Source organism: Triticum urartu, chromosome 3, assembly GCF_003073215.2.
Source record: "Triticum urartu cultivar G1812 chromosome 3, Tu2.1, whole genome shotgun sequence".
Lineage (NCBI taxonomy): Eukaryota > Viridiplantae > Streptophyta > Magnoliopsida > Poales > Poaceae > Triticum > Triticum urartu.
Genome location: NC_053024.1, coordinates 527638698 through 527656495, shown reverse-complemented (window position 1 = coordinate 527656495; position 17798 = coordinate 527638698). Strand labels below are relative to the sequence as shown.

Here is a 17798-nt window from a genome sequence, read left to right as displayed (position 1 = left end):
CCTAAACCACCAAGCCAGACCCAAGTAGAGGGGCAAGCCAAACCAGCCAAACACCAAACATCTCTAAATCCAACATCGGGGACGCCGCGAGCATGCAAGGTGGTGCCTTCAAGAAGGGGAGCGATATCGTGACGCCTCCGCCATCTGATCCAAAGAGTCGGACCAAGGTTTTTCCCCGTTGCTCGAAGAAGGGCACGGATAGAGGCCATGGCAGCGCCTCCAAGAAGGGAAATGACATCCGCGGGTGCTGTCGCTGCCAGCTTCGGCGAGCCGAGTAGGGATTTCACCCTGGCCTAATTCCGAGCGACCCCATTGCCACAGATCAGGGTCCAGAGATGAGGAAGTCGCTTTGCTGGTCAAGATCACCACCCCAAGATATGGTGGGTGGGGTTGCGTGCTACCCCTTGAGCACTGCGTTGGTTTTCCCTTGAAGAGAAAAAGGTGATGCAGCAAAGTAGCGTAATTATTTCCCTCAGTTTTTGAGAACCAAGGTATCAATCCAGTAGAAGGCTACGCGCGAGTCCCTCGCACCTACACAAAACAAATAAATCCTCGCAACCAACGCGATAAGGGGTTGTCAATCGCTACACGGTCACTTACGAGAGTGAGATCTGATAGATATGATAAGATAATACTTTTGGTATTTTTATGATAAAGATGCAAAGTAAAATAAAAGCAAAGGAAATAACTAAGTGTTGGAAGATTAATATGATGAAGATAGACCCGGGGGCCATAAGTTTCACTAGTGGCTTCTCTCAAGAGCATAAGTATTTTACAGTGGGTGAACAAATTAGTGTTGAGCAATTGACAGAATTGAGCATAATTATGAGAATATCTAGGTATGATCATGTATATAGGCATCACGTCCGAGACAAGTAGACCGACTCCTGCCTGCATCTACTACTATTACTCCACACATCGACCGCTATCCAGCATGCATCTAGAGTATTAAGTTCATAAGAACAGAGTAACGCCTTAAGCAAGATGACATAATGTAGAGTGATAAATTCATGCAATATGATAAAAAAATCCATCTTGTTATCCTCGATGGCAACAATACAATGCGTGCCTTACTGCCCCTACTGTCACTGGGAAAAGACACCGCAAGATTGAACCCAAAGCTAAGAACTTCTCCCATTGCAAGAAAGATCAATCTAGTAGGCCAAACCAAACTGATAATTCAAAGAAACTTGCAAAGATAACCAATCATACATAAAAGAATTCAGAGAAGATTCAAATATTGTTCATAGATAAACTTGATCATAAACCCACAATTCATCGGTCTCAACAAACACACCGCAAAAAAAGATTACATCGAATAGATCTCCACAAGAGAGGGGGAGAACTTTATATTGAGATCCAAAAAGAGAGAAGCCATCTAGCTGATAACTATGGACCCGAAGGTCTGAGATAAACTACTCACACTTCATCGGAGAGGCTATGGTGTTGATGTAGAAGCCCTCCGTGATCGATGCCCCCTCCGACGGAGCTCCGGAACAGGCCCCAAGATGGGATCTCGTGGATATAGAAAGTTACGGTGGTGGAATTAGGGTTTTGGCTCTGTATCTGATCGTTTGGGAGTACGTAGGTATATATAGGAGGAAGGAGTACGTCGGTGGAGCAAGAGGGGGCCCACGAGGGTGGAGGGCGCGCCCCCCTACCTCGTGGCTTCCCTCTTGGTTGCTTGACGTAGGGTCCAAATCTCCTGGATCTTGTTCGTTCCAAAAATCACGTTTCTGAAGATTTCATTCCGTTTGATATTCCTTTTCTTCGAAACCCTAAAATAGGCAAAAAAACAGCAATTTTGGGGTGGGCCTCCGGTTAATAGGTTAGTTTCAAAAATAATATAAAAGTGAATAATAAAGCACAATAATGTTCAAAACAGAAGATAATATAGCATGGAGCAATCAAAAATTATAGATGCGTTGGAGACGTATCATTGCGCTTGCCGCCGGAGGATGGCACCGGGCGACGCGAAAGACGTTAGCTCTGGGATTGGCACGCCGTGACGGTGGATGGGGTCAGAATGCGGCAGGGGCGAAGAGAGCCGACGCGGAAGAGAGGATGACGACCGACGCCACCGACAAGCTAGGAGCCGAAAAGGAGTGCAGATCCAAACTGCTGGGGATAGAACTGTCGGGACACCGGTGAGACAAGTGTTGTAGAGGACGCAACAATTGGACCGTCGGGGCCGGAACCACGCCGACAGAGGACACTAGCAAGCTGTGGACACTGGAGAACGCAAGTCCATGCTCGCTAGGACCAGAGCGGTGCCGACAAAGGGTCCACCACGAGGCCGCAACCAGACCCGCCAAGGGAGACCACCGTGACCACACAAATCGGACGGAGACAACACCATAGCTCGGAGAAGGCATCACGCGAAGATGAGGAGTAGCATGCAACAGGGCAGGGCCAGAGCCTCGGATCGCCTGCCTCCTCCACCACCTAGAGCCGCGCTCACACCATCAACAGTAGCACGGGAGGAAGCGGCTTGGGGAGGAGCAGACCGAGCTCATGCAGCCGCACCGGGCCGGAGGACGCAGCAGCCGGAGGGAGGGGTGGGGATCAGCTTCTCCAGAACGAATATGGGCAGGGTCGGGCCATGCACACGGGGGAGACACCGGGGTGCCACCACCGCAGATCCGGCCAGGGAGGGGATGAGTGTCGTCATCGGAGACGAGGGAGGCGGCGCTGGGGGCGCAGTGGTGAAGGGGCTCCGGCCAGATGGAGGGGGGGGGGGGGGGGGGGGGGGGGGGGGGGGGGGGGGGGGGGGGGGGGGGGGGGGGGGGGGGGGGGGGGGGGGGGGGGGGGGGGGACGAGACCGCCCCGCCGCCACCTTCAGTAGGCGCGGCGTGGCTTCGCCGGCCGGCCCTCCGGCAGTGGCGCAGCGGGGAGCGGTGGTGGGGGAGAGAGCTAGGCGGCGTCACTAGTTCTCCCCCGTGTCGCCAGATGCGGGCGATGCGGGGGACGAAAGGGTGTGTTCTCTAGATCTGGATAATAATTATTCACTTCATTGATTCTTGTTTTCTGGGTGGAAAGATGTAGGGACGGGGAGAATCACCTTTCTTCTTCTTTCTATTCATCTCATCTTTGAATTCTGCTCTCATCTCCACGAAGGCGGGGAAGGAGAGCATGGGTTGTAGGGTTAGGGGGTAGGAGGAAGTGTGTGATTTTCCAACAGAATTAGCTTAACAAAATTCAAACTATGAAATATGTAAGGGGGAGATATATGTTTTTCCATTTTTTTTATAATCTATTTGAATGCTTCTTGTCATGGCAAATCTTTACACTGCTAATCTTCCTTTTTTGCCTCAAAAAAAAATCTTCCCTTTTTTTCAATGGCAATCAATTTTTTGTATAGGTAAATTGCATGTGTCCAGCCCTGACAGACCAGACATGATTTTTGCCAACTAATCCATTTGCCAGAGCAGGGGAAGAAGCAGAGGGAGAGGTCGAGTGGCCTGGGGCACGCGCTTTTTGGGTCGCGTTGGGGGGGTATTTGCGAGTGAACGAATATGTTCGCTCATGTCTACCTTGTTGTGAGAATGATCGTTCGCTCAGGTACCTCCATGGAACGTCAACGCACTATTGGTGTTCATAAATTAAGACGGAAAAGGTAGCTACTTTGTTGAGGAAGTGAGAGGGGAAAAGGAAGAAAGGGCCACCATGGATAGAGAAAAAGTGAAAAGGATGGAGAGAGAACTTCTTTAAGGACTAGATGAAAATAATATTTCATCACTCTTCTAATGTGGATTAACGAGGCTAAGGCATGGTACTGCCCTTATTGAAGATGCCCTTACAAATTCACTTGACCAGTACATCCTGATATTTTCTCTGAAGTGAAGTTCATGTGTTGCCACTGAAAGAAAAGTTCTCTTGTTTTATAACTACTGGATACTGGAAGAAAAAGTTCAACTGCACATATGCTACTACACTGCTAAAGTAAGCAGATCAAGTGGTCACAAGTGTTTTTTCTTTTTCTTTTTGAAATGTCACAAATGTGACTTGCTTTCAAAGAAAAGCTAAACTTACACACGGGAAACCCACGGCAATAATACCCAGACGCCGGGATATGTGCTTTCACTCTCAGTGCCGAGACACATCAAACACGACGGTCATGAATATATCAAACGTCTTTTCAAATATTCCACAAATAAACAAGCTGTAGTATTTTGCCGATCGTATTAATGGTCGACACCCATCGTCCAACGATGTTGTCGTCTCCGTCAGTCGCTGTCGGCGCTCATCGTCGGATCCAGGGAAAAGAACACGGGCGGAGATACGATGGGGACACGACGACGATGCATAATGCGAAATCTTTATCTCCGCACGCAGATGATGCGCGACCATGGCCCAGGCCGCCAACTCCAGGCCGCACACGGCGCTTTCGTGGCCGAACGCCGGCCCCGCCTGTCCCCCGCGCCCTGCCCCAGCCCGAGCAGCCGACGGTCGACCACGCGTGCCGACCTGCCGAGGTAGGCCATGGCCATCCATCATCACCTACGCCGTGCTGCTCAGTGCTCATTCACGTGCGCGGCAGCGACGACGATGCCTCGTGCGTGCCATTTCCATGGACGGACAGCGCAGGTCCGAGGCAATGGCAGGGATCTGGACTTCTGCACACAATTATGCGGATCAGAGAATGCAAGATTCGGAATCCAAGCACGTCTGCATGTGCCTGGTGGCCAAAGGTTTGTGCATGCATGCGATGCATGTTGCACCCAATTTATTCCTCAATCAGTTCGGTCCTTGAATTAACGATTACCCAAAATTATTCGGTTCTGCTGATTAAACCAGCAGCGGGAGTACATACACAATCATCAGCTAATTAAGTAGAGAAAATACAACATTTAAACAGCAGCTAGGGCGACACCATATACAGCCACAATCTAGCTCCGTCTCGGATAACATTATGTATGCTCTCCAGGGTTAACCAAGTAACCGCGCTCATCATCGTCAGTGCCCGAGACTACAAGAACTCTTGCTCCTGTCAGTTGCACCCGACTCCAGTTTCTTTCTAGCTTGGAGAGTCGCTCCCCCTATCCCCGTTAGCTCTAGGGGCGGTGGCGCCTGTTACCTTCAAGGCCTGCATCAAGCAAAGAAATGAATGTTACCTCCCAGTACATCAGTTAGAGCATGTACAATGCAATATGCTTATACATGGGGCAATTCACATACTTCAACACATCACATTCACCTCAAAATTGGAAAAAAAATTAGCGTGGCTCGTTATCCACAACAGAGTTTGGACGGCTGATAGGCTTCAGAGGAGAGGATGGCCAAATTGTGACAAATGCCCACTCTGCAGTCAGGTGCAAGAATCTGCAGCACACCTGATCTTCAAGTGACGTTTCTCTGTTCGGATTTGGAATGCGGTCTTCTCATGGCTCGGGCTTGCTATCCCCACGGCTCCGTGGCTCCTGTTCGATTCGGTGAAATCTTGGTGGGATGCGGTTCTCTCTGATAATACACTCCCGATGAAGGCCCTATCTTCCCTGTTACTTCTTGTGGGATGGGAGATATGGAATGAAAGGAATGCTCGTGTCTTCAGGAGCAAAGCGGCGCCGGTGGCGATTGTCATGCGACGTATCAAAGATGAAGTTTCGATTTGGGCCACTGCAGGCGCTAAGCATTTGCGTAATGTAATACCGCGAGAGTAATTGTTTTGCTTTTCCGCCGCTTGGCGATGTCTGTTCTGAAACCTCTTATTAAATGAAAATGGCAAGTCTTTTGCCTTGTTTCAAAAAAAAAAATTGGAAAATTCAAGCCCCTACAATGTATATATGTACCATAAGAAAACCCTCAGCCTTCAGGTGAGCAATCAACCACAGTTCAACGTTTGGATGCTAAGGGTAGTGTTTGGTCGGTGGTCTAAAACCAACCCTACCGATTTTTTGGTAATTGTTCGGATGGGTGCCAAATTTTTCGCATGCCCAAAACCCCGGTTCATTTTTCTTGCCAGCATTTGCCAAATTCTAGCTACCCAAATATTTGGTAGGCTAGGCTTGGCTCAAACCAAAGATGTCCCAACAAATTCCGGAAGTGCTTCTCAAATGAAGGTCGACCAGAATAATAACAAATCTTGCAGGAACACCCTGGTGTTAGCTTCAGCTTTTTTTATGAAAGCTCTATATATTCTATCTGAGTAAAGTCATGGATCTATACCATCAATTTTGCCAGGCTGGATACAATGGAGGAGTAACTTTTAGAGTGTCGGGCAGTGGGTAGATATGTAAGGTTTGTCGAACTAACAACAAAAATTCAGCAGAACCGAATCATAATTGTGCACCCAACGTCCGGATCATATCAAGTGGTTAATAAGGATCTAACACAGTATGTTATCATCAATTACAGAGAAGGGAACAATAACTAAAACGTTTGATCGAGTGAGTACCATATAATTGATTATATTTGCTAGATATTTCCATAACTAGGATGCAATTATATCTATTTTTCTTTGCACCAAATTAAGTGGACAGAGTGCAGCAGACCTTTTAGCGGCCAGTTATTGTGATCGCAGACAGACACACACGTACCACACCACAAAAATCTATTGCTATTTAAATGTGGCTCCAGCCCCTCTCCTCTTCAGAGGTAAATATGAAAGCACAAAATCATGTGAAGCGCAGGTCTTTAGGTGAAAATAAAGGTGTTTCTACCCTTAATGAGTACTAACCAAGCAACCCCTCTGATTCTCCACTCTACTTAGGTGATGAAAAATATACATCCACGAAAATTTGTGGTAATGCATTGGAAAAAGGATCACTGTTGTATAATTGACAAGCTTTGTTGGAGAAATGCAGAACCACTCTGTCTCTCTCGAGCAAATATTGTGTGCTTATGCTTAAGGAACAAATGAAACAATTTGTAATCGTTTCAACAGCCACAAACTAGGTTGATTAGAACTACGAACAATCAATTTCACTTTGTTTTCATCAAGTACCCGTACATCTGATTAGAACTACGAACAATCAAATCAAAAACTATTTCAGATCTTTCTTGTGTGTAGTAGAGATTTCAATCGTTGACAGTTTTCAAAGGATGAGGTGAGTAGATCAAACTGCATCGGATTACAGATCAAAATCTTCCAATTACTTGTGTTAAAATTACAATTATTTGGTAGGAGAACATAATTAGCAAAAGAAAACATATATGGACAAAATTTGCAATTTTATGATACAGAAAGTTTAATCAGGTAAGAACAGTATTACCTAGCATGTGGTGCACAAGATAGAATCGATTGAGCATGCGATTTTAAGATGCAAAAACTACATACCCAAGTACTCCCTCCGTTCCAAAATAGATGACCCAACTTTGTATCACATAATACCATTTTCGACACAACATATCATGTTTGAGAAACACCTTTTATTATTTAATATTTACCTCCAACAAAAAAGAAAAAGCAAGGAAAAAATAGTACCTTTCGGCCTACTCAGAAATGGTAGGTGTATTTGGAACTGGGACCATCTGGTGCACAAGATGCTGCATTCCTGGCTTCAGTTCCTTGTTGCAGAAATCATCATACTCTTCCTTATCCCCGGCCTTCTTTTTTACCTCCACTACTACAAGGGAGGGTGTGAGTTCAAAAATCTCCGCGCAGATTGTTAGTGGACCCTTGACCCCTTCCCTTGTGCCCTCCAGGCTCACCCGCCAATCCTTCTTCCGCACCGCGAAGCTCTTCACATTTGCGATCTCCTCCAATTTGGTTATAATGTCCGACATAGGTTCACTCGAGATGAATCTCACCTCGTCCCCTTTTTCCTCAAACAGCCCCGACAAGTTGAATCCCCTTGAGAATGATATGATGTCGAACGCATTAAGGCTAGCGGGGCGCGGGAGCGGCCCGCGGAGCCTGTGGCGCTCTTCAAATGACGATGTGGCAGGGCAGGACACGACTGATGCGTCGGACTCTGACCCTGAGTCGTCTCCATCAACTTCTTGTGGGGATGGAGATGGAGGTGGAGGCGGCAATGGTTGAGGAAGAGGGTCGGTGAGACCCAAGTCGAGCATATCATTCTCGGCATCTATGACGTTGTACAGCTGGTCGTCTTCAATATAGAACTTGACTGGCCGGAATCCTTTCTTGAACCACCGGCTCTCCATGACCTCCGGCAAGGTGATCCTGGTGCTTGGGTTTGTGTCAAGGAAACGCATGATCAGGCTAGTAAGGTCCTTGGAGAACCACCGTGGACACCGGAACTCTCCCTTGTAAACCTTACGGTACATGGCCATGAGGTTCTGGTCATGGAAAGGGAGGTATCCGGCCATGAGAACAAAGAGGATGACGCCGCAGGACCATATGTCGGCCTTGGCGCCTTCGTATCCACGGCGGGCGAGGACCTCGGGCGCGACGTAGGCCGGCGTGCCGCAGAAGGTGTGGAGGAGACCCTCTGGCTGGAACGGCTCGGCGACGGCGGAGAGGCCGAAGTCGGAGACCTTGAGGTTGCCCGCCTCGTCGACGAGGAGGTTCTCCGGCTTGAGGTCCCGGTGGAAGACCCCGCGGGTGTGGCAGAATCCGACGGCGGAGATGAGGTGCTGGAAGTAGCGGCGCGCAATGTCCTCCTTGAGGCGGCCCTTGGAGACGCGGGAGAAGAGCTCGCCGCCGCGGACGAGCTCCATGACGAAGTAGATCTTGGTCTTGGTGGCCATGACCTCGAAGAGGTGCACGATGTTGGGGTGGCGCACGCGGCGGAGCACGGCGATCTCGCGCTTGATGTGCGAGACGAGGCCGCTCCGCACGGCCTTCTCCCGGTCGAGCACCTTGATGGCCACGCTCTCGCCGGTCTGCAGGTGCCGCGCGTGGTACACCTTGGCGAAGGTGCCCTTGCCCAGGACGCGGCCCAGCTCGTACCGCCCCATGAGCAGCCCGCGGGAGCCTGTGCCGCCTCGCTTGGCCGCCGCCGAGGAGGAGGAGGAGGAGGAAGGGGACGGCAGCCGCGCGGCCTGCGGCGACGGGTCACGCGGCGGCGGCTTGGTGGCCGCCATCGACGGGTGGTGGCGGTGGGCGGGGAGGCGAGGCGAAGGGGATTGGGTGGAGGTGGAGGTGGAGCAGCCGGCCTCGAAGGAGGTGAGCTTAACGGCTCTGCGGAAACTATTTCTCGTTTGCTTTGCTCTCCGCCTTCTCTATGGCTCTGCTCCGTGGAGCATGGTTGGGCTGGGGCTCTTCGCTTGGCTTGGGAGGGCAGATATTTTTTCCCCGGCTCCTCGCATTTTGTATTTTTATTATGGGCTTGTTTCACCCAATTGCTGGAGTCTCTTCGTGCACAGCTTTTGTGCCATATTTCGAGGGTTCTTTTTTGCGTAAAGCTCTGGCTGTTGCCAAGCAAAGCAAACGGTGGATTGGGAGCCGGTGTACCAGCTGTAAATAAGTTTGCCACACACAAAAGGAAGAAAGCTCCAGGGGTACTTTTGTTTTATAAGCAGCACTTTTATTATTTCACTGGAGTCATTCACAATTTACATGTGGAGATGAATTTTTTTTTGCGGGGTCACGTGGAGATGAAATTGACAACATACTCTCAGGGCTCAATTTGCTCACTAACTTCTCTCTCCAAATAAGAGTTGTATTTCTTTACTTTTAGATTTGTTTGTGCTTTTGCCCCGCAAAACCTTATATTAACATTATTATTGCATTTGCATTGCTTATATAGACGTGGTAGTTGCTTTATTTATAAAGCCGGACAAAAATCTATTTCAAGATAAGTTGTATTTCTGAACATTCAAGCGTTTGCGGTGTTAACAACGAGTCTTCGAGTTGTTGCAATTCTGATTGAGTTCTATCTAGAAGGTGTTCAAAATGTTTGATCTGGCAACTCTCAAAAAGTTATAGATGTTATCAAGTTGCCGACGTGTACTTCTTGTTCTCTATATGGTTTCGTCCTGCATACAATTTGTATCATTAGCTACTCTCTTTCCAAAAAAATATGTCGTATTAGTTTGTTTTGTCAGAAGAATTCATAAAAGCAAGAGTGCATCCACTTCATAGAGAAAGCAAGCACCCACAAGATCTAAACGTACAACACATATAGTAGGTTCAACACAAACAAAGTCCGTTGGAGTCATAGCGTAAAATGACCCCAAGGACGCAAAATAAACAAACAAAAGCAGTTAAATCACCGACGATAGACGACAAGCCACTCTCTGAAGCCTGCCGACAAATGAGTTGATGGATGTCCGGTCCTTGGGACAAGTTTGTCATGAGTCCATGATGTCCAGGTGAATGAAACAAAACTACACCAGTGGAGGCGTCTTCTCCTTCTAGTGAGTGTAGCAACCCTCTAAAAATCGTTCAAACCAAATGACCTAAAGGTTGTCTATGACTTATATTCTACTAAGTACTTATATAATTTTAAAATTGCATGCTTATACATTTTTCATCCCGTGATGTATGTTATACTTATTTGTCATAAGTAATCAGATGTTTCAAAACTTTACTAAATCCATGGAAGTCATACTGTAATAACAGCGCCTACAATCCTGCCACTCGATCTTTTTTTGGGTTCAATATGACCACTTAATCCTGCCATCCTTATCATTTTCCTTCAAGGGTTCCTCCTCTTTTGGTTGGATGCCATAAAGCTATAATGTTGTGCAGAAGAAAATACTCAATCCATGCTTTAAATTGTTTGCAAGCAAGTCGACATAAAACTTTTGACTATACTTCGTATGAGCGAGCACTGCAATTACTATCTTAACAATATTTGTTTCACAAGAAGTTTACTAGTCATGACGATTCCTTATGCTTTAGAAACACCTTCAAGTGAATATGGCATCTCCCATCAAACATGGAATTTCTGCTCCCACGTGCACATGCACCCAGATGAACAATAATACTTTAAAAATCAGTAAAAAAAAATCTGTTTTTTTTCTAATAGACATGTTTGAATGTTGTACTCTGAGGCAAAAAGAAGAAGTAACATTTGATGTGCTCATGAAAAAAATGATACTCTGAAAAGGCTCATTTTCAAAGCATTTTGGGTTGCATGTTGTATATTTCATCTCAAATAGGAGTTGTAATTCTTTTATTTTTGTGTTTGTTTGTGCATTTACCACAACACCTCATATTTACTTTCCTGCACTTGCACTGCTTGTATAGACATGGCGGTCGTTTTATTTATAAAGTGAGACGAAGGCGTATTTCAAGAGGAGTTGTATTTCTTAACATTAAAGTGTTCACTTGTTGGCAAGTATGACTGTGTTTTATCTAGAAAGGGTTTAAAATATTTAACCTAGCCCTGCCAACTCTCAAGCAGCTATACATGCTAATCAAGTAGCCGACTTGTATTTCTCATTCTCCATATTGTTTCGTTGTGGATATAATTTGTACCACTACCTATTCTCCTTCCAAAAAAATATGTCATATTAGTTGGTCCAAACAAATTCATAGTAGCATGTGTGACTCCGCTTTATAGATAAGGCAAGCATCCACAAGATCTAAACATAGGACATAGATAGTAGGTTCAACACAAACAAAATCCGTTGAAGTCATAGCATAAACAGACCCGAGGAGGCAAATTAAACAGACAAAAGTCGCTAAATAGCATACGCAAGATGATGAGCCACTCCCTGAAGCCTGCTGACAAATGAGTTGGTGGAGTTCCGACCCTTGGGTCCAGCGAGCAACAACCATTGTTGCATGAAAGCAATGAGTTTAAAAATCACGCTGGTAGCATTGTCGATTTGTCGTAGATGTTCACAGGCAATCACAAGTCGATTTGTCGTAGATGTTCACAGGCAATCACAAGTTTGTTATGATTCCATGATGTCCAAGTGAACGAAACTAAACTAAACCAGAGGAGACATCTTCTCTTTTAGTGGAACCCTCTAAAAATCCTCCAAGCCGAATGATTTATTGCACGATTATACATTTTTCATCCTGTGTATGTTAGATTTGTTTTGTCATAAGTAACTGATATTTCAAAACTTTACTAAAACCATAGAAGTCATATTGTAATAACAACGCATATAACCTTGCCACTATGTCCTTTTTTATTGAATATGATCACTTAATCATGTCACCCTTATCATTTTTCTTCAAGGGTTCCTACCCTTTTGGCTGGATGCCACGAAACTATAATGTTATTCGGAAGAAAAATACTCCATCCATGCTTTAGATTGTTCACAAGCAAGTCCACATGAAACTTTCGACTATACTTTGTATGAGCGTGCACTGCAATTACTATCTTAACAATATTTGTTTCAAAAGAAGTTTATTGGTCATGATGGTTCCTTATTCTTTAAAAACACCTTCATGTGAATATGCTATCTCTCATCAAACATGGAGTTTCTGCTCGTGCACATGCACCTAGATGAACAATAAAATTTAAAAAGTTAGTAAAAAATAAAAATTCTATTTGTTTGTAACATACATGTTTGATTGTTGTACTCTCAAGCAAAAATTAGTGAAGCAGTAACATTTGATGTGCTCATGAAAAAATAACACTCTGGAATGGCTTATTTTCAAAGCATTTGAAAAAAGCAATGAAGCGCGGTTTTGAAGCAGCTCAGAAAATGCACCTAAAAGTTTGTTAAAAATGTTGATTTTTTTACACAAATACATATGCATGTGTTCCAAATATATTTTAGTTTCCGTTCAATAATACGTCGTATTATACGCAGCACAAAAAAAATGCCCAAAATCAACAAAACAAAAGCCCATTTTTTGCACACATTATCTTTTTTTGTATACACATACAAGCACATATATTGATGAAATTTTGTGTAGTATAAGCTATACTGCACCTCCATATATGCATGTACACATTTTTTTGAAGTTTCAGCCATAAAAAAATTGAACTTAAAAAAGGGGGCTCATAGTGCCCTTGCTCCAAATGAACTTTTCTATCTCCCAAGGGCATACATGCTATACAAGAAAATGGTCCATATGCCTGCATCGATGGCGGGGAGGGAAATCATGTCTTTTTTTCCCTCTCTGCAAGGCGGTTAGGAGAAAGCATTCCTCCCCTCAATCTTCTCCAGCGAGTCCGTTGTTTCTTCTCCTCTCCGCCTGCCACTCATGCGTCCGGTGGCATGGAGGGGAATTCTGGTGCCTTGGCTCCAACTAGTAGATAGGTAGGGTTTTAGTGCTCGCAAGAGCAACGCTCGAACGGATGGCGACGCTTCTTTTTCGAGTCAGTTTTTGGTGATTTGATCCTCGTCAAGTTCTTCTCTCGGGACTGATGAGACAGAGCTCCGGCGTAGATTCCCGTCAACTCCTCGGGCGGCGAAGCTATGGTTTCTCGTTGTGTATACGTGACGGCGAGATTTAGGGCCCGTTCGAAAGTGCTCCACGAGTCAGCTTCGTAAAATCACGGCATGAAGCCAGTCCAACACTCCTGCTCCAAGAAGCCCACTCCACGGAGAAAAATATCGTGCAGTGCAATTTTGAGGAGCGACAGAAGACTAGCTTCGAAAAAGGCAGAAGTAGAAGTTCCTCAAAATTACATCCCAATGCCACCCCGAAGTACTGGTCAAAATGTTTTTCTCTTCGCTGAAAGACCAGCCTGGTGGGCCTGACCACACCGCCCCGTGCAACTCGTCTCTTCTGTCGCTGAATGCACTTGGTTCCCGTGGGAAGCTTGCTACGCTGGCTCCCTTCAGAAGCTGGCTAGCTTTGGAAGCCGGCGAGCTTCCGAACGGGCCCTTAGTGTCAGGTTCTTTAGATCGATTCAAAATTTAGTGTCAGGTTCTTCAGATCAACGACGAAGATTGATGTTTCGGGGGCTCCTTCTTGGGGCACATGCACAAAAACTTTCCGCTATCATTGATAATGGCAGGCCGACTCCAGTATGAAAACGGTGCGTCGACAACTCGTTCTGATGGCGGAAGTGATCGTTCGGAGGTGTATGAACCTCGATGCAATTTTTATTATGTTTGAGGCGCTATGTATTTTCGGTGAATCTCTGTGATAGATCTCGTCCTTTCAAAAAAATGTGCATGTACGAAGTTAGTGCAGCACAGAATAAACCATTCTGCTGGCAGCGCCCAAATTGTCAGCTCCTCTCACGCGAGATCCTCGCTTCCGCTCATAGTTCCCTCCCAAAAACGAATTCCAATAGCAGTATATTTTCAGCAAAAGAATCCAAGATTTTATAAAGATCTTACTAGCCGAGATCGCTTTCTTAATCGAAAGAAAGTGCAGGTCGTCCTCCGCTCGTCAAAAGTGATGGCGCGGTTTGAAGGAGAGATGGCGCGGAGGCGACGTGGAGCACGGTCAGCCGTCGCGCTGGCGCCGAGCGGACAGGTGGAGCTTTCCCCGGGGTGGGTGCGCGCGCGCGAGTGCGCCAAGTCGGCGGGTGCGGCGTGACGGTCGCGGGTAGTAGTAGCTGGGAATTTTCAACCGCTCGCTCCTTGCACGGCAGCAACAGCGCATAGGGAGGCATAAACAAAGCTAGCCCGTCGCGTCGCCCCGGCGAACCCGGAGGCGGTGCGCGTGCCCGGCCGGGAGGCGCGGGTTCGGCCGCGTGAGCCGGCCCGGCGCCGCGCGTTCGCGTGGACCACCGGCGCCCGGACGAAGCTGGCTACCGCTACCCAGTAGCGCACGAGCGAGGCAAGCAACGGAGCGAACGTGCGGCCGGCACACCACCCCTAGACGTGCCGGTAACTCCAGCATCCATGGCCGCGTTCCACTTTTACCAAGTGGAAAGAGATGAATAAATACTGCAAAAATCGCCCCTCTCCGTACACCTGGGCTAGCTATAGCCAGCTGAAGCGCATGGGGTTTGTTCGTTCGTTCGCTTCATACGAGACTAGATAGGGGGCGCGGCTTGCCGCGCGTTGCCCGCCGAACGACGGGGCAAACGACAGCACACAGAGATGTAAGGGCATCTCCAGCCGTTGGCCTTTCAGGAGAGGCAAAAAATCGCCTCCTGGAAACGCACCGGCGCTAAATCGCGCACTGGGGACGTGATGCCTCCTAGTCGCGGTCCCCATGGATTTTTAAAAAAGTCAAATACGGCGCAAACACGACTCAAATTTAACGGAAAAAACTACTGCGGGCTACCCCGCCGTTTCCCTCGCCGCCCGCGTCGCCGCCCGCCCACGCGATTCTACACGCCGAGGAGGCGGTAGAACCGCGTGTAGTCACCGCCGCCGTCGTCGTCACCCCCGCCGACGCCTCCGCCGTTCCTGCTGCATCCCTCCCCCGGTTGGCGCGGCGGGTTGGACGGTCCGGGCGTCGTCGTCGTCGTCGCTGAGAACCACGACGCCGTGCTCGTCCTCGCGCCCACGCTTGCGGGCGGCGATCTCCTCCAGGGCCCGGCGCTGCCGGACCATCTTGTCGCGGAGGTAGTCGTCCCGCGCCCACCGCAGGGCGTCCTCATCGGAGAAGCCACGCCGGGCAATCTCCTCGTACTCCACGGGGAGGCCGGGCTCCGGCTTGGGCTCCGGCTTGGGCTCGACGAGGACGAAGCGGCCGGTGGGGGAGGCGTTGTCGCCGATGCGGACGCCGGAGCTGCGGGTGCGCGCGCTGACAGGCGCGCCCTGGGGCTCCGGCTTGACGGGGCGGAGGTGGAGGCAGGGGGAGCCGCCGGACGAGGAGGAGGACCCCCCTGTCTCCATGCGCCTCGGGGTCCAGGAGCTTCCCCGACGGCGTGTGAAGGACGGGGGAGCGGGGTACTCGAGGCGCGGCGTGTTGCCGCCCTCGATGTACTCGAGGACGGCCTCCAACATGCGCCCGGGCACGCCCCACCACCGACGCCGGCCGACGGCGTTGAGCCTGCCGGAGGGCTTGACGCCGTTGGTGGCCTCGAGCTACTCGGCGTGACGGCGGCGGAAGTAAGGCTCCCAGAGCGGGTTGTCGGGGACGTACCGTGGCCCCTCCCTCGCCGCACGCGGCAGGGACGAGCGGATGCGTGCGATCTCCGCACGCCGCGCCGCGCCGGTGAGTATCGGGGGCACCGGCACGCCGCCGGCGCTGATCCTCCACGCCCCGGGTACCCGCATGTCCGGCAGGACCGGGTACTCGGCCTCGAAAAGGAGGCGAGCCTCGCTCTCGTGAAGATGGCGGCGGCCGAAGCCGTTCGCCGCCGTGCCGTCGCCTGGGAAGCGCTCGGCCATGGGTGCTGGAGACGGCGAGAGAGAGGAGAGGAAGGAACGACGACGGCGAGAGAGTACGAGTCGCCGAGTGCGTTGGGGCGCGTTTTATATAGGCCGAGGCGCCACCCGTGCGTGAGCCGCCGTGAGTACGCGTGGCGGGCGAGGGAGGGCGAGGGACGCGCGTCATCCGGTCTTCACTGCGCCGCCCGTGAGGCATCGATGGCGCAGGCTGACCGGCGCGGCAGCGCGGCAGCTTTGGCATTGATTCGCCGCGGGAAACGAGGCGATGAGGACGACGAAGGGGCGAGAAGAGGGTAGAGTCGCTGACGCGGCGGACCCGCGGCTGTTTCGCGCCAAAACAGTTCGCCCCGGCGCCCCCGGGCGCCCCCCAGCGCGCCGGGTTCGGTCTGGGTCCGCCGGCGCTGTTTTCGGCCCATGCCGGCGAAAATCGGGCTCCTGGGAGCGCAACTGGGCCGATTTTTCGGCGGCGGCGCAAAAAAACGCCTGAGGAGGCCTTCCTGGGGGCGTGGCTGGAGATGCCCTAAATGGAGATGATCCTAACATGCTGAAAAGATAGATTATAATGTTAATTGTTCAGGGGCAATAAAGTTTGAATGTAAACTGCCTTCGTTCGACGTAAATAGATATATGATATGATCATAATATGTCCATTACATGACAGGAAGACGTGGGGAGGTACAAAAGCATGTGATTTGCATCTAATCTGGAGTAGCATAACAGAGGAATTCATGCATTTATACATAGTGCTATATAGTTGCAAGATCAAGCTGCGTGTATGACAAAAGCGACGGGTCTTGAATCTAGCAAGGTTCAATGCAACGTAGACTCGGAGAATGGCTTATTCCATCATGTTGTTGTAATGATGGAAGCCTGAAAAACATATGAAATTGTGAACAATAATATGTGATGTTGTTTGAGACGGTTCTAGGAGATGATGTATGTCTACCTGCAATAGGGTGTGTGGCGCTCTATTTTCCAGGGAATAGTGCGCGACGTGCGGTCCTCATCTTCTTGTTACTTTTAGAAGGTAGACGATAGATGCTGACAATGAGTAATTGTGTAGTTAGGACACAAAAGCCACAGCTGGGTTGTATGTGAAGACAGCGATAAGAAGATGGAATGGAGAGCACCTATTATTTTTTGCTGTGACTGGGATTGACGCACTTTCTTCTTCACTGGTATCCTGGGGGCAAGCAACTTATAAGAGAAACGAGCGTGAAGTACGTGCTACCACACGATAATGAAGATACTTTGGCGTGCGGTTTTACCTCGGACAACATGATTTGGTAATTGGCCCGTGAAGTATTCTTGTACGTAGAAGGTAGCACATCAGCTTCTTGTTTAGGCTTAGGTTGGGGACCCTGGTTGATTGCGGTCAGCGAAGAGAGTTGGTTATGCAGGGCGCTGGCCTGATTGTAGAGCGTCGACGACCAGAACTCCCCAGCCTGAAGTTTTCTTTTGCATTTTTTCAGCTCCGCGAAATTTGCATCATCTACCATGATTATGCCTGTTTTCTGCAGGTATCCAAGGGCGGCAACACATGTAGATTCAATGCTTGGTCCATGAAATTCCTTTGTTGTGCTTGACAGGCTTTTGCTGTGCGGGGGGCAGGTCAATAGAGACAGAGATGCCCACATCGTCACTGCCTATGTCCGCGAAAGTGAATGGATGGATTGTGCCACCAATTCTTTCAATTGCTTGTTCAAGAATGAATTGCTTGCTGATGGTGACACAGATAG

At 49.0% G+C, this 17798-nt stretch overlaps 1 protein-coding gene across 1 annotated transcript; it reads right to left on the bottom strand.

Annotated features, from left to right (window-relative positions):
* Positions 1-4729: 4729 nt before the first annotated feature.
* On the bottom strand, positions 4730-9199 carry LOC125544788 (CBL-interacting protein kinase 19-like). The gene is made up of 2 exons (XM_048708543.1): positions 7424-9199; positions 4730-5086 (listed from the first exon to the last, which is right to left on the bottom strand). The coding sequence occupies exon 1, from the start codon at positions 8986-8988 to the stop codon at positions 7432-7434; it is 1557 nt and encodes a 518-aa protein (XP_048564500.1). The 5' UTR covers positions 8989-9199; the 3' UTR covers positions 4730-5086; positions 7424-7431.
* Between the last annotated feature and the right edge of the window lie 8599 nt (positions 9200-17798).